Source organism: Myodes glareolus, chromosome 2 (genome assembly GCF_982192425.1).
Source record: "Myodes glareolus chromosome 2, mMyoGla1.1, whole genome shotgun sequence".
Classification (NCBI taxonomy): domain Eukaryota; kingdom Metazoa; phylum Chordata; class Mammalia; order Rodentia; family Cricetidae; genus Myodes; species Myodes glareolus.
In genome coordinates this window covers 100,979,801-101,007,222 of record NC_142027.1, presented here as the reverse complement: position 1 = coordinate 101,007,222, position 27,422 = coordinate 100,979,801, and the positions used below count along the sequence as shown (strand labels likewise).

The 27,422-nt window shown below is 44.3% G+C and overlaps 1 protein-coding gene across 3 annotated transcripts in view; it reads left to right on the top strand.

Annotated features, from left to right (window-relative positions):
* Lmtk2 (lemur tail kinase 2) overlaps window positions 1–27,422 on the top strand; it is an 87,260-nt gene that overhangs the window by 49,705 nt on the left and 10,133 nt on the right. For all 3 annotated transcript variants that reach the window (XM_087903301.1, XM_087903302.1, XM_085683870.2), the window contains exons 7-11: window positions 6,419–6,552; window positions 14,613–14,697; window positions 15,083–15,204; window positions 21,252–21,401; window positions 22,919–25,820. In XM_087903301.1, the coding sequence (XP_087759427.1) occupies window positions 6,419–6,552; window positions 14,613–14,697; window positions 15,083–15,204; window positions 21,252–21,401; window positions 22,919–25,820 (3,393 nt within the window). The remainder of the gene's footprint in view (window positions 1–6,418; window positions 6,553–14,612; window positions 14,698–15,082; window positions 15,205–21,251; window positions 21,402–22,918; window positions 25,821–27,422) is intronic.

Here is a 27,422-nt window from a genome sequence, read left to right as displayed (position 1 = left end):
TCTGCTGAATGAGTTTGTGGCAGGTCCTCAATGGCCAGCTTATAATGCTTGATGGTGGCCGTGCTTGGAACACAACTTGAAAGATTACTGCAGGGTTTTATGTAACTTGCCCTAGCACCGTAGTGGATACATATGCTCTCTCAGGATACCAAGGCAGTGAGAGTGTTCCAGTTGAGGATTGCTCATCCAACAAAAATGTACTGAATGTGTGTGTGGAGCTCTGAGAGCTGTGCTTAGTACTCAGGGAATTCCAGCACGATAAGGCTGCCCTGCCCAGTGTGCCTGCAGGTGACTCACCTGGCCTGTCAGTATGCATATGAAAACCAGAGATTGACATAAAATGTATTCTTAAATCACTTCTCCATCCATCCATTCATTCATTCATTCATTCATTCATTTGTGGCCAAGGTCCCTCATTGGTCAGTGAACTCCAGGGATCTGTCTTTGTGTGCCCTGCCCCAACCCCTCCCTGCTGTGATGGAATTCCAGGCTCCTGGTTTTTATGTAGATATTTGGGATCCAACTTCAGATCATGTTTACACAGCAGAGCACTTTGCCAGCTGAGCCATATCCTCAGCCCAGTAATTATTTTCACTTTCCTAAATGAATCTAACTGCTAATTAAATAAAGATTTAAGTGGCTAATGACAGTGCTGCTGAGACCCAAGTTGCTCAACCTCAGGTAAACATGGTGATGTGCTGGGAGAAAATTTAAGATGAATAGGTTTTGTTATATTTTTAAAGTTGTAATTTAATTTTATTTGTGTGTATATTGTATGTGAGGCTGAGCCAAGAGGCTGCCCGCTTCTACACACAGGAACTTCTAGGCCAGGCTGTTTCAAAGTGAGACTCTGTATAAAAAAGAAAAAGTGGGGCTGAAGAGATGGCTCAGTAGTTAAGAACACTTGCTGCTCTTCCAGAGGTCCTGAGTTCAATTCCCAGCAACCACATGGTGGCTCACAACCATCTGTAATGAGATCTGGTTCCCACTTCTGTGGTGCAGGTGGAAAAGAAAAAGAAAGGAAAATATTTCCCATGGGTAGCTATCTTTGACTATGTTTTATGTACAAAGTAATGAGGCCATAAATTTATAAGCCCAATAAAAATCTGAAATTAGAGATTTACTCCTAACTTCATCATTATTAGACTGTTAATGAAATGCTGGCATGGCGTGGCATGGGAATGTGACTGGCTCAGCTTGAACTTAGAGCACATCATTTGGAGCTTCCCCCAAAATTTTCTGCCTTCTCCTGCTCATTAAGCAGATATGTTAAACATATCTGTGTCCAGTATTTTTGTGGGGCTTAGGGACAGTAGGAAACAAGTGAAGACATAGCTGTGTTCTCAGCTTTTTTTATTTTTATTTTTTATTCCTGAGACAGGGTTTCTCAGTGTAGCCCTAGATATCCAGAAACTCGCTCTGCAGACCAGGCTGGCTTCGAACTCACAAGAGATCCGCCTACTTCTGCCTCCCAAGTACTGAGATTAAAGGCATGTGCCGCCACCACCTAGCCACAGCTTTCTTCTAGTCGAATAAACAAAGAAAATGATCATCTGCAAACAACAGTGTGTTGGAGGGAGGTTGCAACATGGCTTACATTTTAAATGTGGGCTTAAAAGATTGGAACTGGGGGTTAGAGAAATGGCTAAGCAGTTAAGGACACTTGCTGCTTTTTCAGAGGAGCTGGGTTTAATCCCCTACACCCGCTTAGCTGCTCACAGCACACTGTAACTCTATTTCCCTTTTCTGACATCCAAAAGCATTGCACACCTGCAGTACACAGACATACATGAAGGTAAAACATGCATGAGAATAAAATAATAATCCAAATATTAAAGGCTAGGGCTTTGGATCAGCAATAGAGCATTTGCCAAGAATCCATCAATGATGGGCTGGGGTGGGTAGAACCCCTGTTTAGCATGAACAAGGCCTGGGTTCAGCTCACAGCCATAAAAACACAACAACGTTTATTTATTTTGTGTGGAGCAGGGTGGGGGAAGCACATGTATACCATGGGGAAACCATCTTGGAGTGGGTTCTTTGTACCACGTCGGTTATGGGGATGGAGCTCAGGTTGCCAGGCATGGTATTAAGCACCTTTACTCAGTAAGCCATCATGCTGCCCCATGGAAAGGTTAGCTTTGAAGGGAGAACGAGACCCCTTGGGTTGATTTTGTTTTGTTTTTGCTAGCTTTTGGCAGAGCTACTAGCTGTGGGTTTGGCGGGGGGCATTCAGCAGCTGTAGATGAATAGTGGGGTGCAGGTATGTTGGGGGCAGAGAGGCTCATGCAAGGAAGGAGTCCATTCAGGAAGGATGGCAGAAACAGGAAAGTAGCAAGAGCTGGCTAGGATAAGAAGAAGGAGGAGCCAGAAAGGTTTGGGTTTTGTTGCTTTTCCCTGAGAGCTGATGGAGTAGTAGAGCTGGAAGGAGACTCCTCAGGAGATGGTGTCGAGGGCCACAACGAAGAGGCAGGTGATGTTAGAATGGCATCCAGATACAGGCCTCCGTGTGCTTCAGCTGGGGCACGCCCATTTCATTAAGGGTCATGCTGGGGCACACTTAAGTCAAGAAGGTAAGAGAAATTCGGGGTCATCCCTACCTGAATTCGAGGCCAGCCTGGGCTACATGAAATTTTGTCTCAAAACAAAGTTCTTTAGACTTATTAGTCATACAAATGACTTGTGTTTCAGTTATAAGGCTATTTACTGTTTCTGTTACATTGTGTTAACATTAAATTAAAATCTATTAAAAGTTAATTCATTGTGCTCAGTTATCTGCCAAAACCCCTTATAAGGGGCCACTGGACTTTTGTGTTGGAGTTTACCAGGGCCTTTGAGTATTCAGAATTCCAAGTCCTTGCAAGGTGCTTCTGTTCCTAGTGCCGGGTGTAGCTCTCTGTTGCCATCTAGTGTTCGTAAATTGTCTTTCTTGAGTTTCCTTACATTTTAAAACCTGAATAAAGGGAATTTAATTAAAAACACATTGAGGTTCTTGGTGAATTTTTTTTTCCTTAAATAATACACAGTAGCGATTGTCCATGTATACTCAGTAAGCACAATTAAAATATAAGTAAGACAAGCTGGGCCTTATGGGCATAGGCCTGTACTCTTAGCTACTCAGGAGTCTGAGTCAAGAGGATCACAAATTCAGGTCCAGCCTGGGCAACACAGTGAAACATTGCCTCATAATAAAAAGCCAAAAAAGGACTGGGAATGGAGTGCCCTGGGTTCAGTTCCCATGTCTCTGTCTTGCTCTCTGTCTTTCTGTCTCTGCACGCACCTCCTTAAATATATAAATATTTGTTTGTCTGTTTTAGATAGAATGAATCTTTTTAGAACTTGAGGTAAAAATTCCTTTACTGTAATTGAAAGCTATTGTTGATTGATTGGTTGATTGATTTTGAGGCAGGGTCTCTTTCTATGTAATGCTGGCTATTCTGGGACTTGTTATGTAGGCCAGGCCTGCCTTGAATTCACAGAGATCCTGCCTTTACCTCCCAAGTGCTGAGACTAAAAAGGTGTCCACCATGTGCCTCCAGTTGTTCGTTGTTTTAAACTGTGGTATCAGGAGAGTTCCAGAGTACTTCCGGACCATAGACCTAACTGGGAGCCCTGCACACACAGCACACGTCTTCCTCAGGAGTGTGGCTGGGCCCCTTAGGGATCTTGAGAGTCACTCGGGGTTGTCACTTGGAAAAGGCAATTTAAGAATAGGAGTGGTAGTGAACATACTTCAGGTGATCTTGAGAAACAACTCCGGTTCACAGCCACAGTCAATTGTGAGCTTTGACCAAGAGCTGCTGTTTGCTTTGCAAATTGGCAAGACGGAGCATAATTATGAGAAAGTAGGTTTTTCGTCTCTCTTCCCACTTCCCCCTCTACCCTCCCCCCCAAAAAAACAGGGTTTCTCTGTGTAATCCTGACTATCCTGGAACTTGATCTGTAGACTAGGCTGGTCTTGAACTTCTGAGTGCTGGGATTAAAGGCATGCATCACTACTGCCTGGCCAGTAGGTTTTTCTTTATTTGGGTATGCTGCAGCAATGAGGCTAAGAAAAAAAAAAAGCCATTTGATTGGAAGCTTCAGTGCATTTAAATGCTATTTCTGTGTTTTGTTTTTACAGGGGCTGCCTTAGGGAAAGCCCATTTGCCTATAGTCCTGGAGTTTCCTGCTAGAACTTCTCAGAATTAGTTTGATATTCAAATCTTTCATCATGCCCCCAATTCGCACAGCTGGAAAGAGCCTAGCCTTTATGAAGAGCTGTTTGTATTGGGGTGAGGAATTCTAGCAGGAACAAAGGGAAAAAGTTTTCTGTGTTTGGAAAGAAACTCAAAGGCCCTAATGCCGTGAGTGGGTATGAGTGTGCATGGCAGGGTATGAGTGGGCTTGGCTGGGTATGAGTGTGCTTGGCAGTGCTGATGGTGATCAGTGGTGCTGCCTGTGCATGATATTGGTGATCTGGTTGAGTGCTTGGGTGTGCGTGGTGGTGCTGGGTGACTGAGGGTAAATGTGGTTCTGGGTGCTTGGGTGTGCGTGCTAATATTGGATGGTTGGAAGTACACGGTGATGGTGGTGACTGAGTGTACATGTGTACTGGAGAAGGACGCTGTTTCCTTGTAAAGCTGTTGTGCCCTGTGGGTGAGATTTGGAATTCCACAGGTGTGTGTGATGGACCTTAAGTTATCTCACATTTATTCTTGTAGAATAAATTGATTTCATCTGCGTATTGGTTTAATTTACTTGTTAGCTGACTAGAATTTTCTTGGCTAGATAGTAAACTAAAAAATGTAAGCACATTTTATTAGAACAATTTTTTTTCTCTCCCTTCTATCCTTCCTTCCTTTTTTCTTTCCTTCGACAGGGTTTCATGTATTCCAGGCTGGCTTTAAGTCATTTTATAACCAAGAGTGACCTTCAATTCCTCATCCTCTTGCTTCTTCCTTTCAAGTATGAGAGACAGGCATCATCTTGAGCAAATTTCTTAACTCTCCTAAGCAGCAGTTCTGTATCTGCAGAATGCCTGAAGTTTAAAGTATGCACCATGGGTAACAATTATAAAGCCTCCTGCTGTAGATCACTAACACTAGGAATAGAAACAAATGCAGGTCCTGGGTGGGACCTAGACGCTGCGTTATTGTGTACCAAGAATTAAACATGGACAGTTGTCTGTGGAGGAATATTAAGTTTGAAGATTTTATCTTGGGTGGAGTCTGACAAATTCGCGTCTTCAATAAGTTACACGAAAGTTGGCCAAGGAGAACTTCTGAGTCTTTTCTTGATTCGGATTTAAAGAAAACTGAAAGTTCTTGAGTTGTTTTCTACTTTACTAGCAGATCATAAAAGTCTTCAGTTTGGGGGTTGGGGAGATGGTGCAGTCGGTGAAATGCTTACCATATAAATATGAATACCTGGTTTCAATTACCAAAACCCAAGTAAGAAAAGCCAGGGACAGTGGTGTCTGTGTTTGTAGTCTCAGTCCTGGAGAGAAAGACAGGAGAATCCCTGGAACTAGCCAGCCAGCCAGTCAGGCCTGGTAAGCCAGCTCCAGACCAGTAGGAGACACCGCCTCAAAACTGAGGTAGGGAGCAATGGAGGAATGTGCCAGGATTGACCTCTGTCCTCCAAATATGTGTACACTCTTGACCATGGATGTATACATTTTTCTCTCCCCAGAAAGCTTTCGCTTGGATTAGATCACTTCAATAGCTGTCTGTTCTTGCATAAGGAGAATATAATGTGTTATTTCCTCACACATGCGCCCCTTAAACAGGTAGTCCAGAGCACTCATGGGAGTAGCTGGGGATTGAATGCCAGTATGTCTGGCTAGGGTTTGTTCCTGCCTAGGCTGCCATCCTCTCCCTAGGCTTATTGAATTGAACTGGTGAGTGTCTGCAAGTGGCTGGAATGTTCTTTCCCGTGTTGGTCTCTGGGGAAGGAAGCTGGGCGAGACCTGATTGTTGCTAGCGCTCAGTGACTTTCACCTCTTCCACCTCTTTTTCCTTTTTCAGTCTCTACTCCATGGCTCACTCAAGCATAAATGGTGGCCGTGGAACCTTGTGATAAAGCACTTACCAACCACGTGTATCCTGGAAATGAAAGTTAGGTGGTGTGAAGCACACTTTCTTTACCCCTCCACATCATCTCTTTGTAACCTGACAGTTCCTAGGTATCTTCACTACACTTAATTTAATTGTGCATTATACAACTATACATTATACAACTATATTTCATTTACTATTTTGTCCTGTATGTGTTTGTATAATAACTAATGAAAATGATTCTTAAAGCAAAATAACATATATTTTGGGCTGGTTGGAATTACCTTTAAGTCATTTATTAAGTCATCCTAATAGTTCAGGTCAACTACAGTGCTTGTCTAGGTGCTATACTTGTCACTCATGTGGACTGGTTTTCGCAGGGCGACCTGAAGGCTTACCTGCGCAATGAGCAAGAGCATGTGCGGGGTGATTCACAAACCATGCTGCTGCAGAGGATGGCGTGTGAGATTGCTGCAGGGTTGGCAGCCATGCACAAGCTGCACTTCCTGCACAGGTAGGTCTGCCTAGGCACAGGCACACTCTTCACATTGCTGTTCTTACAGCTATCTGAAGAGGTTGTGAGGTTTGGGAAGAGGGACTGGGGATGGGATGCAGCTTAGTTGGTAGACTGCTAACATTCCTAAAAGTGAACATGATAACCTGGGCATAGTAATGCACATATATAATCCCAACACTCAGAAGGCAGGAGCATCAAAAAGAAATTCAAGGACATCCTCAACTACATAGTGAGTTTGAGACCAACCTGGGATACATGAGACTCTATCTCAAAAACACCAAAACAAAAAATAAAGGCAAGAATGGAGGAAGGAAGGAAGAAACCAAAGAGATGAGGTTGTAGCGTGAGCTCTCTGCTTAAAGAAGTATTGGTAAATAAAGGCAGAATTGGACTTCACTTAAACCAACACCAGGGAATAGCATGAATGTGGTTTGATCCTAGAAAATAAGCAGGATGAGAAGTCTGCAAGCATCAGGGTAGGAAGTGAGTGTACCTGGCTCCCTCCTGACCTCTGACTGCTTTAGGCTTCTGGTTATACCCACGAGATCTCCTTATGTGTCTGTTCACAGTCCTGAGGAAGCACTCGCTATAGGTTAGCAGTACCACTTTGCACTAGGTGGTGGCTTTGGTTTCTGACTGGTGAACAGGCTGGCTTAAAAGTGTCAGAATTAGGTCTGAAGAGGCCTCTTCCTGTTTGTACACCATAGGCTTCCTTTTGTCCCAGCACAGGTGACTGGTCCTGCTTTTATTCCCCTTTTGCCTTTAGGCTTTTGAGTTCCAACTTTTCAAAATAGATTTATTTCTTTATTTGTGTGTATGTAGAGTCAATAACCCCTGCCAGAAGGAGGGGGTCAGATTCCTTCTTGATCACTCTCCATTTTGAGTGAGAGTACCTTTGAGGTAGGAGTTCTTCCTAGCTGGCATTTTCTCAGCCAGGCTGAAAGCCCACAGTCCCCAGTGACTCTCCTGTGTCCACCTCCTTTCAAAGCTGGGCTACAGGGGTGAGTGGGGCTGGGATTGAGATCCTGATTTCATTCCTCTAGCTTAGTGCTCATAACCACAAGCCATCTTTGCATCCAAGTATTTGTTGATACAGTGTTACCTTCCTCTTCCGTTACTTTCTTCTTCTGTCCCCAGCAGGCACCCACACACATGTGATCCACACACATATACACAGTTTTATAAACAGTAAATCTTGCTGGGCATGATGGCGCACGCCTTTAATCCCAGCTCTTGGGGAGGCAGAGGCAGAGGCAGGTAGTTCTCTGTGAGTTCTAGGACAGCCAAAGATACAAAGAGAAACCCTGTCTCAACAAAAAATTAAAAATATTTTTTAAAACTTTTAAATAAAAAACAAGTTTAAGAATAATTTATTTTTAGTATAACTCCTTTTATTTATTTATTCATTTATGAGAAACACCTGGTTTTATTTGGGGGATATGGTGAGCATTTAAAGGGTTGTTTCTTTTAGATGCCCATTACTTCAGGATTGACAGAAAAGGGAAGTGATTACCTTTTTCCTCCACATCTGTTTCTTGATTGACTTGCAGTGATAAACAAATTATTTTGATAGAATATTTCAAAATTATGCTAGGTGAGAGTAGAGAGAAGGCTCGTTGGCTAACTCAGTACCCAGCGCCCATCGTGGGCAGCTCATCAGTACCTGTACCATTACCTTCAGAGAATCCAGTGCCCTCTTCTGGCCTCGATGGCAGCTTCACACACATAGACACACACAAACATAATTAGAACGTGAAGTTTTAACATATCCCATCAAAATCCACAACACGAAGTTCTCAGAGATGGCTAGAAAGTGTGCTTTAAACCTGTGCACCACCATGGTGGGTTTGTGTTTGTTTGTTTGTTTGTTTTTTGGGGGGTGTTGGTTTTTCAAGATAGGGTTTTGCTGTAGCTTTGGAGCCTGTCCTGGAACTAGCTCTTGTAGACCAGGCTGGCCTCAAACTCAAAGAGATCCGCCTGCTTCTGCCTCCCGAGTGCTGGAATTAAAGGCATGTGCCACCACCACCCAGCTCACCACCATGTTCTTAAAGATGACAAAGCTGTCATAGCCAGTAGTGTTTTCCCATGCCTCCTCAAAGAAAAGTCTTAAGAGACTTGAAAACAAATAAAGATAAATCATACGATTTGGATGATATTCAAGAACAAAGGCCCAAGGTACAGAAGAGCCCTGGAACCATTGACAGCTGTTAAATTCTGCTTTTTAAAGTAACTGCTTTGGACTAGATAAGTGATACGTAGCTTGGTTGGTAAAGAGCTCACAGGACCAAGTTTGACTTGTAGTTTTTATTTCTTTAATTTATTGTCCAAAAGATTTATCTGTCTTTTTATTTTTTATTTTTTGTAATGTGTATGAGTGTTTACCTGTGTGTATGTAAGCATACCACACACGTGCATTGGCTTCAGAGTTCAGAGAGGGCATTAGGTCCCTGGAACTACAGTTACAGACAGTTGTGAGCCACCATATCAATGCTGAAAAGAAACCCAGTTCCTTTGCAACAGCAGCAAGTACTTTTTATCCACTGACCCACCTTTCCAGTCCCAGTCCGTATTTTTATTATTTTTTTTCTTTTTTTTAAAAAAGCGAGTGTGAGCTGGGCAGTGGTGACTTGCACCTTTAATTCTAGCACTCCAGAGGCAGATGCAGGTGGGTCTGAGTTCAAGGCCAGCCTAATCTTCAGAGTGAGTTCCAGGACAGCCCGGACTGTTAGAATTACATAGAGAAACTCTATCTTGACAAAACAAACCAAAACAAACCAAACAAAAGCCACTGTGGTATTGCAAACTTGTTATCCCAGTGCTGGGCAGGCAGATGTGCGTGGAGGAGTGGCATTGTAAGACATTGTCTGAGGAACAGCTCCTGAGGTCACCCCCATGGCCTCCACACACATGTGCATGCATAACTACACACTCGGGTGCCTATATACACACCACACACATGCACGCTCACACACACACACACACACACACACACACACGCACAGGCTGTTTGGTATAGTCTCATGTGGGGCAAACTTCTGTTTTTTATAAATTCTTCTTGTGTGGGTAGCCTTCCATATGGCATTATTTTAAAACTGAGATTTAGAATATTGGTTGACTCAGAGGACTTGGTTGAAATAGACCAGTCCACCTGTCTAACCCGAAGTTGTCCTTATGTTGGAAAATGATCTAGTAAATCACCCTAGTTAAAATTTGTTTTTACATAATGTTTAAAAAAGAACCTTATCTCAGGGTCTCAGACAACCTGCGTTTCAGAGGTGGCATACACAGCATTGCTGAAGGCCGTGTGAACAGCACATGCTGCTGTTGCCTTCCCACGGGTGACCCAGGACCTAGGGTCCCATGCTCTCCACTTTCAAGGTCTCCTGAGCAGCAGGGCACTATCGGGTTACTTTGGTGGGCAGTGTATGTGCTCATGCTGGCTAAGTAGCTGACTTATTAAGCAACAGGAACATCCACCCAGGAGATAATAGCAAACCAGAGAGCTTTTTCTGGACCGGTCTAGTTTTTTGGTTGTTGGGTTTTTTGTTGTTGTTGTTGTTGTTGTTTTTGGTGTGTGTGTGTGTGTGTGTGTTTTGCTTTTTCTTCTTTCTCTCCCTTCCCTTTTTTAAGACAGGGTCTCATTGTGTAGTCCTGGGTGACCTGGAACTCACACAGATCATCTGCCTTGCGAGCTGATTAAAGATGTACACCACCACACCAGCTAAAAAGATTCTTTAAAAGAAAAACAAAAAGCATAATGTACCCAGTGGTCAGTAGACCAAGGCAAGAGAATTACAAGTTCAAGGCTAGCCTGGGCTATATAATGAGACCCTGCCTCAAACAGACAAACAAAATAATTATCCCAGTTTTACTTGAAGTGTTGGCAAATGGGAGAGTCAGACAGTCGCAAGGGAGCTAGTGTAAGCTCCAACTGTACTGTTGAATGTTATAGTAATGGCTGAGGATGACTAGGCTGGTTTACAGGAAGAATGTCTGTGCTATGATATCATAAGTATGAAAGTTCAATTTAGTAGTCATAACAGTGTATACTCTTCTTTGTGTATTTGTTTTGGTGTACACACTTTGTAGAAAGGCTGTACCTTCCAGTTTGTTAATCTGTACCACCTGGAAGGGTAGAGGGAACAGAGGAAGACTTTAAAAACAAAACAAAACAAACTTTATACTTTAGGAGGTACGGAAGGAGCCCAGCACCCTTACTGCCCAGTTAATGGGGCATGTTTGTGTAGCTCAGTTGGTACAACACTGACCTGGTACACTCCAGACCTTGGATTTATCCCAAACCCCAAGTAAACTAGGTATGGATATGCATGTCTGGGATTCTGAGGTTTGGGAGGTGGAGGCAGAGAAAGCTACTTAGAAAATTTGAGGCCTTTCTAGACCACATGAGACTCAGTAAATCGAGGCATGGTATGCTTGTGTCTTACAAGTTAACAGCTCTCTGTAGAAAATCACTTGGAGTATATACAGCACCAAATGCTACATCTTTCTAGGCTGGTCCAGGACAGGCCCCCTGCGAAAATTAGCATTCCAAGTGTAAAGTGCAAGTTCCCTTCTTAACTAGCACTTGGGCCACTGATTACAAATGTGCACACAGAAAATATACCAGCTTTCTTTGATCCTGATCCAATGTGCCTTCTAGTCTAGACCTGGCTCTGGGAAGGCTGTCTCGTGACAGTTAATCCTGGTGACACCGCGCTTTAGCACAAGTGCTGGTTATGGTGCAGGTTAGGTACCGGCACCTGAGGGAACAGGCCAGAAGGAAAATGCTCCCCCCCCCCCCAAGTGATTCTAGCACACATTTGGTGGTGAGAACCATCAAAGTCTTCCCTAGGGATAGATAGTTCCTTGAAAACTCGGGTTGGCCTTGGTTTTAGGTAACATTTTTAGTTTTGTTAAGATTTGGCTCATTTTGCATTTTGTTGGTGCTGAGGATGGGATTTGGTTCCTCCTATATGCCACTGAGCTGTTTCTCTAGCGACCACTGAGGTACTCTAGGTAGGGACCTTATAACTGAGCCATGCCCCCAACCTAACCTGGGTGTTAGATAGACATTGCCAAAGCATCCTTCTTTCCCTGTATGATGAGGTTTGGCCTCCATTCTGGAGACTAGGAAGTTTTATTCCCTGGGCTTAGACCCTGAACTGGGTGGGCATTATGGCCCCTAGTACTTATCTCTGCTCTCATACTCCTTCAGGGTCAGAGCCCTGGAAAAGTTGGTGTCAAGTAGCCAGAAACTGCTTATTTGAGTATTCCATCTAGTTTTTGTAGTGGTGTACAATGTGAGACTTAGCTAGAGTCTGTAGAGATCCACTAGAGTCCTGGCTGTCCAGCTCAGCCTTGATGTTGGACAAGCCCAAGGAAAAAGCCACCCAGGAGTTCTTCTCCCATCCCATCACCAGTCCCCAAAAGTCCTGCCAGCAGTTGTAGAGAGGCTGTAGGCACTGTCCTCTGTCTAGTCAGAATTTCACAGTAGAAGAATTCTGCATTCCCAGAGCCCAATGGGTGGCTGTTATGCAGTAGGTACTTAGTAATGTGGTATTGCTCAGCCAGCAAGGATGGACCTAATAAGCAGGAAAAAAGATCTTTAACACTCTAGGAAAGCTTGTGCCCTACCCCCTCCCCCACGTTTCTTGATAGAATGCGGCCTATCTGAGTTCCGCAGCGTGATGGACATGGCCCTTCAGAGCCTCAATGTTTGTGGCTGCTGCAGTCAGGTAGTCAGGGGGACAGAGAGGGTCAGCTAGGGCTGGGGTGGTTAATTCTTCTCTCCTCAGCTTTATTTGTCCCCTCTGAGTGTATTTCTTCTGTAGAAATCTGTTTTACCCAGAAACACAGTTACCAAGATTGAATAAGATAGCAGAAGCAAAACTCCCGGAAGAGTATTCAGTGACTTTCAGGTGACTGGCTCCTGTCTCACTCTCTCTGTCAGGAGCTTGGTCACTCTGCTGCCTATAGATAGAAACTTGCTATGGGTTAATTTGAAGCTGGCCTTGGTCATCTTAAGCTATCTGCACTAGAGAATCCTTCTACAGGTGGGCAGACTGTGATGTGTAGCTACCCAGGTTAAAAACAAATGGTGATAAAATGTGACTTAGAACCCTTGGGACTGCTGCCAAATGGAATGACCAGCCAGTGCCTTCTGAGAGCCAGGCAGGGCTGAAGCTTGGGCAGCCTCGCCACCAGACCTGTTTTTCAGCTTGAAGGAGAATTCTGGCTGCATTTGTGTTTCCTGACCTGAGCAGTCTTGACGTCAGGTTGCACACTAGCACCTTGTGTTTTTTCTGTTCCATATCTTTGCACATTAATAGTGCAGAGACTACTTAGTGTTAGCATTTTAGGCCGATTACATCATTACCTTGAATCTAGATAGCAGTCCTGACATTTAAAAACATTCTGTGCACATTTTTATTGTACTTCTGTAATCCCGTTTCTGTACACACAATAAACCAAATTAAAAAGAAAATAAGATTGTAGGTTTCTATTTTGTTAACGATAGTGAAGTCAGAAAGTGTCCAAGGTTTTACCAATAGCTGGAAGGCTTTGCGATAGAGCGTCATGCAAATCACCACACATAAGCAGCATACAGAGCCACTTAGTGCAACCAAATCAGCATTACACTAAGAGTGTCCTTTGAGACCCAACAATGCAAGGGCCAGTGTTGCTACTACCCACTGCTGCCCCTTGTAGCTGTTGATGGTGAGAGTGTGAAACACTTCACTTGCTAGCAACGTTACTTCCAGCGTCTGCTCACTAGTAGGTACTGTTTTGTCCTCCAGTTACTAAATGAGAAAACTGAGTCACTTAGGGCAAAGAAGGTCTTAGAGAAACACCTGGGTAGCGAGAGCATTGTAGCCGCATTGGGCAGCTCACAACCACCTGTAACTCCAGCTCTAGGGGATCAGACACCCACTTCTGACCTGAGCATCTAAACTCGTGCACTAACCCACACACAGATAGACACTCATATGCATAATTTAAAAAATAATAATATAAATAAAATATTTTAAAGTTTTTTGAAAATCAGAAACAACAAAAAAGAAGGGAAAGTTTTTTACTTATTGAAGTATGCCTTCTGTTTGATATGTGTGTACAGGCTAGAAGACAATCAATCTCCTATGTTGTTTTTCTTGTCCATTTTCTTTGAGACAGTGTCTCTTGCTGGCCTGGAACTTGTTAAGTAGGCTAGACTGGCCTCCTGTCTCTGCCTCCCCAGCTCTGGGTTTGCAAGTGTACTTTACCATGTCCAGCCTTTTCATGTGGGCTCAGAGACTAAACACAAATCCTTAGGATTGCAAGACAAGCATATTAGGTACTGAGCCATCTTCCCACCCTTCAAAGTACCAGTTTTATAAAAATGAACTTGTTATTCGAGTGAACACTGTCTGTAAATTGTATAGCGTGCTTGTGTACTCTTCTCTTCCCCTCAGGAAGGTAGAGGGAAGAGACAGAGCTCTTGGAGAGGGCCCAGCGCCAGCACCTACGTAACTTTGAAAAGTGAGGGCACATGGGGTGGGGGCACAGAGTGGCTTTTAAACCTTTGGAGTTGCACTTTTATTAACAGATTAAGAGACTGTTTCTACCCTCAGATTGTAAAGAAAATTCAGGCAATTTCAGTATTCTGAAGTTCTTTCTGAGTTACTCTTTAAGTACTGTGATCCAGGCCACTGATGTAGGTGTGCTCATACTTAACCAGTGATCTTAGTTATGTGTCTAAGTACTGTGATCCAGGCCACTGATGTAGGTATGCTCATACTTAACCAGTGATCTTAGTTATGTGTCTAAGTACTGTGATCCAGGCCACTGATGTAGGTATGCTCATACTTAACCAGTGATCTTAGTTATGTGTCTAAAATGCAGTTAGGAATGTGCTATTTAACTTAAACTATGAAAAGAATCAGGACACCAGTTACTAAGCAGAGAGCTGAAGACACGCTGGTTTCTAAAGGAAGCCTCTAACCTGCGGCAGTTCTGTGAGGTGAGATCCAGGCTGCAGATCCTGTTTGTTCTTACGCTGGCCTTGCTCCTTCCGTTTGCAGTGATCTGGCCCTACGGAATTGTTTTCTCACCTCCGACTTAAATGTCAAAGTGGGCGACTATGGAATAGGATTCAGCAGATACAAGGTAAGCAAAGCTCTGCCTCCATTCTCTTAACCTGCTTAGTGTCAGCCATGGACACTAAGTTGAAAAATGCTACTCATGCTTGGAGAATGGGTGAGAGTCAGTCTTCATGACAGCATGGTCTATCCCAGGCCTTTGAATGGTACCATTGACCTCGGTTTTTTCTTAGTTAGTGGCTTTGTGACAAGGTTTTATGACAGCTTTCGAAAGACTCCGTTTAAAAACATTTGCATTTCAGTGTGATTGATTCAGTTTGACTGATATAAAAAAATTTTAAAAATGCCTCAACTTTGTACTTATTTCATATGGGCATGTATGTTTGTGAGCATGTACATGCCAAGGACATGTGCATGGAATTCCTCTGAACATTGTGCTTGTGATTATGCAGGAGGATTACATTGAGACGGATGACAAAAAAATTTTTCCTCTGAGGTGGACTGCTCCAGAATTAGTGACCAGCTTTCAAGACAGACTCCTGACTGCGGAACAGACTAAATACAGTAATATCTGGTAGGTATCTGATACACCATTTTATTTGGTTTCCTTAGCAAAGGCCTGACTCCCTTCTCTTTGAGTATAGAAGTAATTATGTTAGGATGTAGGAGGCAGAAAGTCATATCACGTGCCATAGCCATGATAACAATTTTTAATGCTGCTCCTTCTGTCCATTTTCTTCTACTAAAAACAAGAACCATATCTGTTTTACATTTTGTGCCTACACAGGGCCTGGAATATAGTGGGTGCTTGATCTTTACTGAGTGAATGGAAAGCTGAAGGGAGTTTGGGCTGTTATGTAAGACTGATTTTTAAGGGTCGTTTCAGATGGTGCTAAAATGATGTCTCCAGATCTTAGACTAGACAGTGTCGTGGATTTCTTAATGACAGCTACATTTTGGGGGTGTCGTTTTCATGTTTATTTTTGGTTTTTCTTTTCTTACCTTCGCTTTGGATTGGTTTCCTTTTTTAGCTGTTTTCCTCTTCATTTGGGAGCTATGCTTTCTGCACCTGTACTTTAATCAGTTGTTCTAGAAATTACAGACAGTGTGTGTGAACTTCACAGACTTAATCTGACGTCATTTTCTAACCTTCTTTCTTGACTAGTACAGGACTCAGCGTTTCACTTCTCTAGCTGTGTGCTCTCCCCCACGTGGGCGTGCATGTGCACACACGGTTATGTGCCATTGTTGGATATTCTAGTATTTTTTTTTTACCCCTACCCCCAAACATGTAGCTTTTTTTTGTTTGTTTCTTTGGTTTTGGTTTTTCAAGACACGGTTTCTCTGTGTAGCCCTGGTTGTCCTGGAACTCACTCTGTAGACCATGATGGCCTCAAACTCTCAGAGATCTGCCTACCTCTGCTTCCTGAGTGCTAACATTAAAAGGGTGTACTACCATGCCTGGCTAACATGTTACTTTTTAACATCAGTATCCATTTAGATTTATCCACATAACAAACTGTTTTCCTTGTGTTTCTTTTGTTTATTTTTGTGTTTGATCTCAGCCCTTCCACTGTGGTTATGCTACTTCTACTTACAGTGTGTCCCTCCTGGTTTGATTCAGTGAGGCCGACTGGTAACAGACTGTTCACACTTGCCTGCTTTGTTCTCGTCCCTTAAATCGTTTTTACTTAACAGTTTTTTCCTCCCAGCATGTTGAAGATGTCATTCTACTGTCCTCTGGCTTCCATTGTTGCTTTTGTGAAGTCAGCTGTAAGTCTGCCTAAGGTCTTTGAAGGTAATATGACATTTTCTCTCTGGCTGGCTTAACATTCTTCTCTGACTTTTTTTCTCTTCTTCTATTTTTTATTTTCCTGTGATGTTTGTCAGTGTTAACTGTATGGGTTTGAATTGATACACCCACCCCTGCTTGTTATTTACTTGACTTTCTAAATCTATAGGTTGATACAGTGCATTGGTTCTAGAAAAATTGTAGCCCTTATCCTTTAAATATTGCCTCTGTTTATGTTCCCTCCTTTTGGTAGGCTAGGTGAACATGTATTGTTGTTTCCTACTCTGGCTTATGTCTCTTGATTGATCCTTTGCATTCCACCCTTTTGATTTTAGAACACGTGTTCCACCCACTAATTTTCTACTTTTTGAGGGTTTATTTTTATTTTATGTGCATTGGTGTTTTGCATGTGTATCTTTGTGAGGGAGTCAGATCCTTTGTTACTGGCTTTACTCACATAGTTGTGAGCTGCTATGTGGAGTCAGAGAATTGAACCCAGGTCCTTTGGAAGAGCAGCCAGTATTCGTAACTGCTGAGCCATCTCTCCAGCCTCTAATTTTCTATTTTAAGATTCTCTTTTCAGCTATATTTTTTTTGTTGTTAAATCTCTCTGCTTTTTTTTTTAAATTATCGGAGTTTTTTTTATAACTGAATTGTGATCTGTATCAGATTATTGCAATAAATAATACCTTCTGCTTCTGGGTGGAGAATTGCTTCCTCTGACTCTCCTTATGGTGAGACTGCATGGCATCTAGACTGAGATACACTCCCCCACAGAGGGCCTGGATTTGCCTCTTTTGGGTACTTGGGTGCCTTGCCACATACAGGGCATTGCAGAGTGAGCTTAAAATGTTTCTCAAATAATAAGGATTGTTCAAGGCTGACTCTGGTTACTTTGTAAGTCATCCCCATTAGTCACTCTTCTTTCTCCCTGTCTGGCAGCTTCCCTTCCAGGAGCTGGCTTATATCTACCCTGAAGTAGAGTCTTTCTGCGGGACACTTTACCTGGGTAGACCCAGGGTTTTGGCCTGCTCAGCATTGCCTTCTTCCATGGAGCCTTAGACAAAGAAGCCTAAGTGCTTGCATAGGTGCCCCAGGGCTCAAAGGTGGCTTTGTCTGCTCAGTTCTCAAAACTAGCTTCACCCTAGAAGTTCCTGCCTTCTTACCCACGTTAGATTCTTCACGATGTTTTTTTTATGCTTCACTGGCATTTTTATTGTATTTAGCAGGATGATTGACATGAAAATGGAGCCTGTGTTCCCCAAGGCAGAGTTGGCACTGTTCCTGACTGTCAAAACAGTTGCTGGCAGGTCCCGCCATCCTGCTCATGCCAAGGTGGATGAGGGAACCTCATTCAGAATTTAGAGTAGAGGTGGAGAAAGCAGCAGAACACATTTCTTCCCAAAAGAATAAGACTTGTGGGCCTAAGGAGCTGGGGAGCCTATGCTTCCTTCCATGCCCTCTGAAGAGTTGGGGGGTGGCAGAGCCTGGTGCTTTGGTCTGAGAATGTCTTACTGGAAGAGAAGGAAGTGAGGTGAGTGAGGGCTGTGGAAGCCTGAGGCAGGAGATAGGCAATGTGGCTCATTCTGTCTCTTGCCCAACAGCCAAACAAACCTTTTGGGTTTTAGCATTTCACATGGATCCTTTATTTTCTTCAATAAAATTGGAAACTCTCTAAGGTCAATAGCCAGCGTTTTAAGCATTTTTGTACTTAAAGTGATCGTACACCCCTGAGGATTCTTTGCCAGGGAGAAGGTGCTGTTTTCTGGCCTGGCGTGAGGGCTTTCGTCTTTTTCCCTCCTTTAGGAGAAATGACCTCTGTGGACGTGGGACATGCTGACTCTACTCAGTCACTTGTACAGTAGCAACAGGAAATTGAATACCAGGCTGCAAAACGGCAAAGAAAGCCACTCTGTGCTGTTGTTACTCATGGGTTCCTAGTGGGTATGAACAGTCTCATGTAGCACAAATCCTAATTGTTCTTAATAATAAAAACTTGGAGTCAGCTATCGGGGTGAAAGCTGAAGGATCAGAGAGGCAGAGCGGCAGCCACTAGAGTTCTTACCTCTGTCAGTGCTCAGACCACAGGGGCGGTCCTGTCCTCAGACTGCCTGCTTCAGACTGGTGCCTCAGACTCACTGAGCTCTTGTCTCCTCCCGCCTTATACTCCTCTCTCTGCCCAGCCTTATCACTCCTGTCTCTACCTTCCTAGTGCTGGGATTAAAGGGATGTGACTCCTAAGTGCTGGGATCACCTTTGTGTGGACTCTGTTTCTCTTTTAGACTGGATCAATTTTGTGTAGCCCAATGTGGCCTTGAACTAACGGAGATCCCTCTGCCTCTGTCCCCTGAGTCCTGGATTAAAGGTGTGCGCCATCACTGCCTGGCCTTTAGTGCCTTAACTCTGCATTCTGATCTTTAGGCAAGCTTCAGTTGTTAAAACACAAACAAAATAGCTCCACAGTCTCAAAACCACACCCCAAATCTGGAAGAAGACAGAATTGTAAATCACAGGGAGCTTTTGAGAAACTCCACTTTCCTGGGCCAAACTTGGCTGTGTCACTGAATGTTAGATACAGGCCATGTGTATCTATTCCAGCAATTCCAGCACTGGGAAGCAGAGGCAGGTAAATCTTTTTGCATTCATGGCCTGCCTAGTTTATGTAGTAAGTTCCAGGCCAGCCTGGGCTGCATAGTGAGACCCTGACTTTTATTTAAAAACAAAAAAGGATGATATGGATCCTGAGAACCAACTTACTTGTTTAGAATTCTCCCAGAAGAATCTAAAAAGATGGCTCAGTGGTTAGGCGTACTGGCTGCTCCTGCAGAAGACCTGAGTTGGATTCCCAGCACCAGCACAGCAGCTCACATTCCATCTTTAACTCCAGTTCCAAGGGGTTCCAGGGCACCAGGCCTACAAACGGTGCACAGACATGCATGCAGGCAAAATACCCCTATACATAAAATAATACAATTTTTAAAAATGTTAACTTCGGGGGCTGGAGAGATGGCTCAGAGGTTAAGAGCATTGCCTGCTCTTCCAAAGGTCCTGAGTTCAATTCCCAGCAACCTCATGGTGACTCATGACCATCTGTAATGGGGTCTGGTGCCCTCTTCTGGCCTGCAGGCATACTCACAGACAGAATATTGTATACGTAATAAATAAATAAATATTTTTTAAAAAAAGGAAACTTCGCAGATGACATTCCTGGTTCCCTGAGCCTATCCCAGGAGATTCCCATATTGCAGTAAGAGTGGAAAGCAGCAATAGGAGGCTCTGAAGGAAAGGGAAGGAAAGGCCTTCCTTTGAACTAAGCAGCAGAAGCCTTTCTAGGGGATAGAGCTCTAGGGTGCAAGTAAAAGTTGGTAGGGGAGGGGAGAGGTGGGTGTTCATCACACGTTTATAAACCTAACACTTGTCTGGTTGAGGCAGGAGGACCACTGTGAATTAAAAACCAAGCTGGGGGCTGGAGAGATGGCTCAGAGGTTAAGAGCATTGCCTGCTCTTCCTAAGGTCCTGAGTTCAATTCCCAGCAACCACATGGTGGCTCACAACCATCTGTAATGAGGTCTGGTGCCCTCTTCTGGCCTGCAGGCATACACACAGACAGAATATTGTATACATAATAAATAAATAAATATAAAAAAAAAACAAGCTAGGCGTTCCTTTTTAGTGTAGTCTACACAGTGAGAACGTGTCTACAGACAGCAGCAATAACAAAAGAGCTAGTCGAACAGACCCTGAGATAGGACGTCCCGCCGTGCTGACACCTGCCACAAGCTAGGAGGCTAAGGAGGAACCAAAACAACAGGTGACAGGTCTGATTGTGAAGTGAGGTTTTACTCATGTCAGAGTTTCTTGGAATTATTTTATAGTGTTTATAGTTATTCAGTAGGATTCCCCATCTCAGAGTTCAGAGTATTTATATTGTTGAACCATTTTGTCAAGCTTTTAACACATCCTGTCAATCTTTCAACTAATTCCCTTTAAGTTTGTCTTTTTGTGGGGAATCTTTTTGTTGTCACTTTGTAGGTGCAATTTTCCTGTGCTGATCGCCTGGTCCCAAATAACCGACTCAGAGGCAGAATATGAATTATAAATACTTGGCTGATAGCACAGGCTTATGTCTAACTAGTTCTTATAACTTAAATTAAGCTATTTCTATTAATCTACATTCAGCCACATAGGTCGTGCTCTACCTTTCCTTCAGCATATCCTGCTCCCTCTGTGTCTCCTGGCGTCTCCTCTGACTCCACCCTTCTTCGTCCTAGTATTCTCAGTTTGATTGTCGCACCTAACTTTATCCTGCCTTACTATAGGCCATCAGCTTCTTTATTAACCAATGATAGTAATACATATTGACAGTGTATAGAAGGATTATTCCACAGCATTGTTGATTTTTTGTTTTGTTTTGTTTTGTTTTCTTGAGACCAGGGTTTTTTCCTGCAACATCCCTGCCTGTCCTGGAACTTGTTCTGTAGACCAGATTGGCCTTGAACTCACAGAGATCCCACCTGCCTCTGTCTCCCAAGTGCTGTGATTAAAGGTGTGCACCACCACTGCCTGGTTCCTTTAAGTTTTAAAATCATAAGGGATCATATTGTTTAATTCTTACAATTATATTATGCTCTATTATAGTGATGAAATAAATATGAGAAGGCCTTCTGGTCATCCAAATAGCTCTTTTTTTTGCCATTCGGATATTATTTAAGAGCTGTTTTATCCTGATCTTACTAATAAATAATTACTTCCGTACATATCTTGTTCATACAATTGCTGGTGCTACAAATAAAAATGAGACCACAACTTGACCCTCTTGCTTTCCACAGGTCATTGGGTGTGACACTTTGGGAACTCTTCAGTAATGCTGCTCAGCCTTATGCAAATCTTTCTGACCTGGATGTTCTCAATCAAGTCGTTAGAGAGAGGGACATGAAACTCCCAAAGCCCCAGCTGGAGCAGCCTTATTCTGATAGATGGTTGGTAGCTTCCTTCTGATTTATAATCTACAAATACAAGGAAGGAGTGGGGACATGGCTCAGTCAGGGCAGTGCCTGCCACTCAAGCAGGAGGATCCAAGTTCACAGCCTCATTTTTACATTATTCATGGTTGATCATGCAAGTGTCATCTCTGCATTAGCCCATCTCGTGGTTACCTGCGCTTGCATTGCACACACACACTTAAAATCTTTAAAGTAATAGTAAATAGAAACTCGGGGTAGGGCTGTGAGTGTAGTGCCATGAAGAGCCCTGGCCAGCACACACAAGGTCCAGGCTTCCATTCCTAGTGTTTGACAGAAAGTGTTAAACACACCCCTGCTAAATAGAGGAGAATATGGGGCTACCAAGATGGCTCGGGGTAAAGGTACTTACCACTGAACCCAGCAAGCATTTGATCCCTGGTACCACATGGGGAAGGAGAGACCAACTTCTCCAAAGGACCCTCTGAACCAAATAAGTGCCATGCTGTGTCCCACTCCTGACTAAATAAGTAAATATTTAGGAAAACTGAAGGCGAGAATGTGGCAGAACCATTTCAGAATTCAGTGGTCTACAAGATTGGGCTTGTCAGCACCCTGCGATGGGGTGCTCATGAGGTCCTGATCCTCCTTAAATGTTGATACACATAGGATTGGTGACACAGGGAGAGGCAGTTCTCAGTGGTATAGCCACTGATAAGGTACATACAGCCCTGTAAGCAGCCCTAATGAACACCTTTGGGTCACACACACCCACAAACACACACATGAAAATAGAGGGGAGGCTAGTAGGAAAGAATGGGATTTGTGGGAGTGGGAAAGGGCAAGAGAGGGTGAGGGGTGGCTATGTGAATATGATTGTAATACAGTATGTGCCTGTATGAAAATGTCATAATGAAACCCATTATTGTGCATAATTAATATGTGCTAGCCAGGTGGTGGTGGTGGTGCTGCATGCATGCTTTTGATCCCAGGTAGAGGCAGGCAGATCACTGTGAGTTCAAGGCCAGGCTGGTCCACAGAGTGAGTTCCAGGATAGCCAGAGCTGTTACATAGAGAAACCTTGTCTGGAAAATAAAAAGAAAAAAGTTAATATATGCTAATGAAACATTAAGACTAAACATATGCAAGATAGAGCATGAATCATGTTTTTTTTTTAAAAAAAATTGCATGTTCTTAGAATGCTATCAAAACATTAACAAAAAAGATTTAGAACAGCAACCAAAAATATATTTTTATGAGATTATTACAAGAACATGTGATCTGGCAGACAGCTTGTAACTGTATACTGTGAAGTGTCCTGCAAACAAAACCAAAAAAGAACGTGTGCATCACGTGTTCTTTCCTTTCCTCCTGCACCATAATCACTTTGAGGTAAGCCCTTAACATGGCTGGCAGTGGTTGAGGTCTAGAAATCTTGGTGGGAAGGGCATGCTGAGTTGGCTCTGAGGTAAGGTTGATCCCTTACTTTCAGTCACTGTGTTCTGTTCATTAATTGTCCATTGTGTGGCTCTCAGGTATGAAGTGTTACAGTTCTGCTGGCTGTCTCCTGACAAGAGGCCAGCCGCAGAAGATGTGCACCGACTACTCACTTACCTGCGGATGCAGAGCCAGCGGGACTCAGAGGTTGATTTTGAACAGCAGTGGATGGCTCTCAAGCCAAACACCACCAGCAGGGACACATCAAGTAGTGCCGCCTTCCCCATCCTTGACCACTTTGCCCGGGACCGGCTAGGTCGGGAGATGGAGGAGGTCCTCACAGTGACTGAGACCAGCCAGGGGCTGAGCTTTGAGTATGTGTGGGAAGCTGCCAAGCATGACCATTTTGATGAGCGAGGTCGAAGTCACCCAGATGAAGCCTTGTCATTCTCCAGCATGTTCTTCCCAGTTGAAGTGTTTGAGAGTTCACTTTCAGATCCTGGCCCTGGCAAACAAGATGATAGTGGCCAAGAGGTACCCTTGAGGGCCCCTGGGGTGGTTCCTGTATTTGATGCCCACAACCTCTCTGTTGGAAGTGACTATTACATCCAATTGGAAGAGAAAAGCAGTAGCAATTTAGGGCTGGATTATCCACCTGCACTGCTCACAACTGAAGTGGATAATCCAGAAAGGGTTGGAGCTGAGGAGCCCAGCACAGACGACGATTTCTTCCGGGGCAGCACCCACCCTAAAGAACCCAGCTCAGCCCAGGACTCGCATGCGCCCAGCCTCCCTGGGAGCCCTTTCAACATTTCCAGTGACCTTGACAGAGCAGATGACCTGCCCAGTCACCAAAAAATATTTGATCTAATGGAACTAAATGGGGTCCAAACTGACTTTAAGCCAGCCACCTTGAGTTCGAGCCTGGATGACCCCAAAGACACTTGTCACCCCGACAAAGAAAAGTCCTGTAAACTTTTCGACCAGGACCCTCTGTGCTTATCAGAAAGTCTTTTGCACCAAGAACACTTTGATCCACTGAGTGTTCAAGAATTATCAAAAAACTTTTTATTTCTTCAGGAGAAAAACCTTCTGAAAGACGCGCTGCCTAGCAAGGAGCCAGTGAACGATCTTCAAACAGAACTTAAGAATGCAGGTTTTACCTCAACACTGTTAGGTTCGCCCCAGAGAGACTCTCTGAGTTCTGAAGTTGAGTTTCCTGAGAAGACACTGGGCTTTCCTCTGTCACAGGAAAACATGAGCAGAGAGAATGAAGGTACAGGTGTCGTGCTTCAGGACAGTACATCACCACAAGCCTCCCCACAAGTGCAGATACCTCCGGCCTCACTCACAGAAGAAGCACCTTCTAATGGCCCCTTAGATTCGATTCTGAGGCCAGGAGAAACCAAATCTTCTATAGATGTCAGAGTCCCTGAGGACTCCATCTGCCTGGCTGTAAGCCCTAGCCCTATTACTGCCCCAGATGAAACTCTTACCGATGCCAAAACTCATGATGAGGGTGATGGACCCCCAGACATCACTTGCCAAAACAAGGAGGCCTTGGATCTAACCAAAAGAGACTCCATTTTTGTGAATGATGGTCTTGCTGGTCAGGGTAGTATGGGGAGTAGTCTTCCAGAATCCAGACAGGATTTACAAAATCAGCCATTTTCAGAAGACCTTAGTGGCAGCTTACTGGAGAAAAGCTCGGAAGCTGTGGAGACTTTAAATCAGATTAATTCCAAGGCTGCCCCCAAAGATGCAGCCTTGGCATCTGCCCTCTCCTCAGACTCTACCAGCCAAGATAGCCTCTTAGAAGACAGTTTGTCAACACCCATCCCCACCTCAGAGCAGTCTGTGGAGACACCGGATTCCCTGGACTCGGTGGATGTCCACGAGGCCTTGCTAGAGTCCCTGGGCTCCCACACCCCGCAGAAACTCTTGCCCCCTGATAAGCCCGCAGACAGTGGCTACGAAACAGAGAACCTGGAGTCTCCTGAGTGGACCCTGCACCCTGCACCTGAGGGCACTGCTGATTCAGACACGGCTGCAGCAGGTGACAATGGCCAGAACAGTTTGCCTCCCAATCCAGTCATTGTCATCTCAGATGCAGGCGATGGCCACAGGGGTGCTGAAGGTCACCCTCAGAGCTTCACACTAGGCACCCAGAGTTCGTATCGAGACTCTGCATACTTCTCAGACAATGACTCAGAGCCAGATAAAAAGCCTGAGGAGGTCCCAGTGACATCTGCCTCTGCCTCTGCCTCTGCCCCGGCCTTGGTAAAAGGCCAGTCCCCACCCGAGCTTGTTGTTCCAGAGGAAAGTTCTGACGTCGGAGACAGCTGTTTGGAAGCCCCACAGAGCCAGCCAGATCAAAGTCAGGTGTCTACTTTGCAGAATTCTTGTCACTCAGAACTACAAGAAATGTTGCAGCCCACACCAGCTGATGCTTCTAGAGAGACATTTCCTGTGGATGATGAGGCCAGCAGCCCCTTTAGTTTGCTGAATTCAGAACTCAGCAGCTGTGATGACCTGGAGACACAGGAAGATCGCCCATGCACCCTGGCCTCTACCGGCACCAACACTAATGAACTCCTTGCATACACAAGTTCCACACTGGATAAGTCCATGTCCAGCCACTTCGAGGGCCCGAAGCTGAAGGAGCCAGACATCGAAGGGAAGTACCTCGGCAAACTGTGTGTGTCTGGGGTGCTGGACCTCTCGGAGGATGGGATGGATGCTGATGAGGAAGATGAGAACAGTGACGACTCGGACGAGGACCTGCGGGCCTTCAACTTGCACAGCCTTAGCTCCGAGTCAGAAGACGACACAGAGCACCCGGTGCCCATTATAGTTAGTAATGATGATGGCAGGCACTTGCGGAGTTTGTTGAAACCCTCAGCTGCAGAGGGTTTGGTTGAGCAGCTGCCAGATGACTGGAAGAAGGAAAAGAAGGCTGTGACATTTTTTGATGATGTCACCGTTTACCTGTTTGACCAGGTATCTCAGACTTCTGTCTCTTTATATTGTAGAGAATTTCAAGAAGGTATGAAGCTAACTGTAGCCTGATTTGGTTCTGTTTTTAAAAATTCAGAATTTTCTTTCCTTTTATGTATGTAGTGTTTGGGTATATGCGTTTGCATGTGTGTAGGGAACAAGGTTGGTGTCGGTGTCTTCCTTGTTCACTTTCCACGTGATAGAGAAGCCGGTTCTCTCACCTAACTTGGAACTCGCTGCTTCAGCTCATCTCAGCCAGCTTGCTCTGGAGAGCCCTGGGATGACAGGTGCATCCTTCCCGGCATTTACCTGGGTGCTGGGGACTTGTGCTCCAGTCTTCTTGCTTGCTTGGCAGGTGCTTTACCACTGGCTTTGTTTTCTGGATCCGCAAGATACCCATCCTTTTGGTTCCATTGTTCTTCGTGCTGACTTCCCCTCACAAATCCAATCCACCTGTATCATCACCTTCCACCTTGGAGCAGTGTCCATGCCTTTGATGAGAAACCCGTGTCTTGGCTCTCATGTCATGGTGTTGAGATTCTAAGCCTTAGAAGTAACCTTTTCCCAATGACTGCCACCGGGATGTGACTGGGCTTCAGCGTGTCTTGTCACAGTCGAGGCAGGCAGTGAAAGCAAAGCCCTCAGCATGCCATGAGTTCAGGAAAAGCGCACTAGGCTCCCCAGGAGGGCATCATTCCTGTCATCACAGCTGTGGTCTTGTTTATTTTATTTTATTGGTTGTTATTTATTTTTCCAAGACAGGATTTCTCTGTATAGCCCTGACTGGAACTCACCAGAGCAGGCTGGCCTTGAACTCAGAAATACACTTTCGTCTGCCTCCTGAGTGCTGGGACTAAAGGTGTCCTCTATGCCTAGCTTTGTGGTCTTGTCTTTTCATTGCTGTTGAGACAGCAGACTACGGTAATGTGGAAGTCATCTGATGTTCCAAGAATCATCAGAAATTAATTTTGTACAGGGCATTTGCATTCAGTTAAGGGAGAGTCCTGGGCATTCTTCCTGGAATTCTTAACAGAATTCCACTGAAATTAGTTGACCAAATTTTAGAATCTGACAATTGGCACTAACACCCAACACTTGGGTGCAGGCCTAGAACAGTTGCTGGCAGGGAACTCTAGAGACGATGGCCAGCCCCTGCAGGGTGAGTCTGGAGAGTAGGACAGCCCTTCTGCTTTGACCCTTGGTGGCTTGGTGGGTAGACAGGCTTCTTGAAAATGGAACAGCTTTTAACTGGAGAGCTCTCTTTCTTCTCTGTCTCTGTCTCTCTCTCTCTCTCTGCATACACTTGTGTCTGTTCACAAGTAGAAGTCAGAGGTCCATGTCTCATGTCTTCCTTGATTGCTGTCTATCTTATTTTTTGAGACTAGGTATCTAATTGAATCAGGAGCTCCCTGTTTTAAGAACCCAGCTTTAATTAAAAACAAAAACTTCTGTACACCACTTACAAGCCTGGATCCCGAAAAGGTCAGAAGAGGAATCCCCTAGAACTGGAGCTACCATGCATGGGTGCTGGGAATCAAACCCAGGTCTACTGGAAGAGCAGCTAGTACTTTTAACTGCTGAGCCCTAGACACCTAACTTTTTATA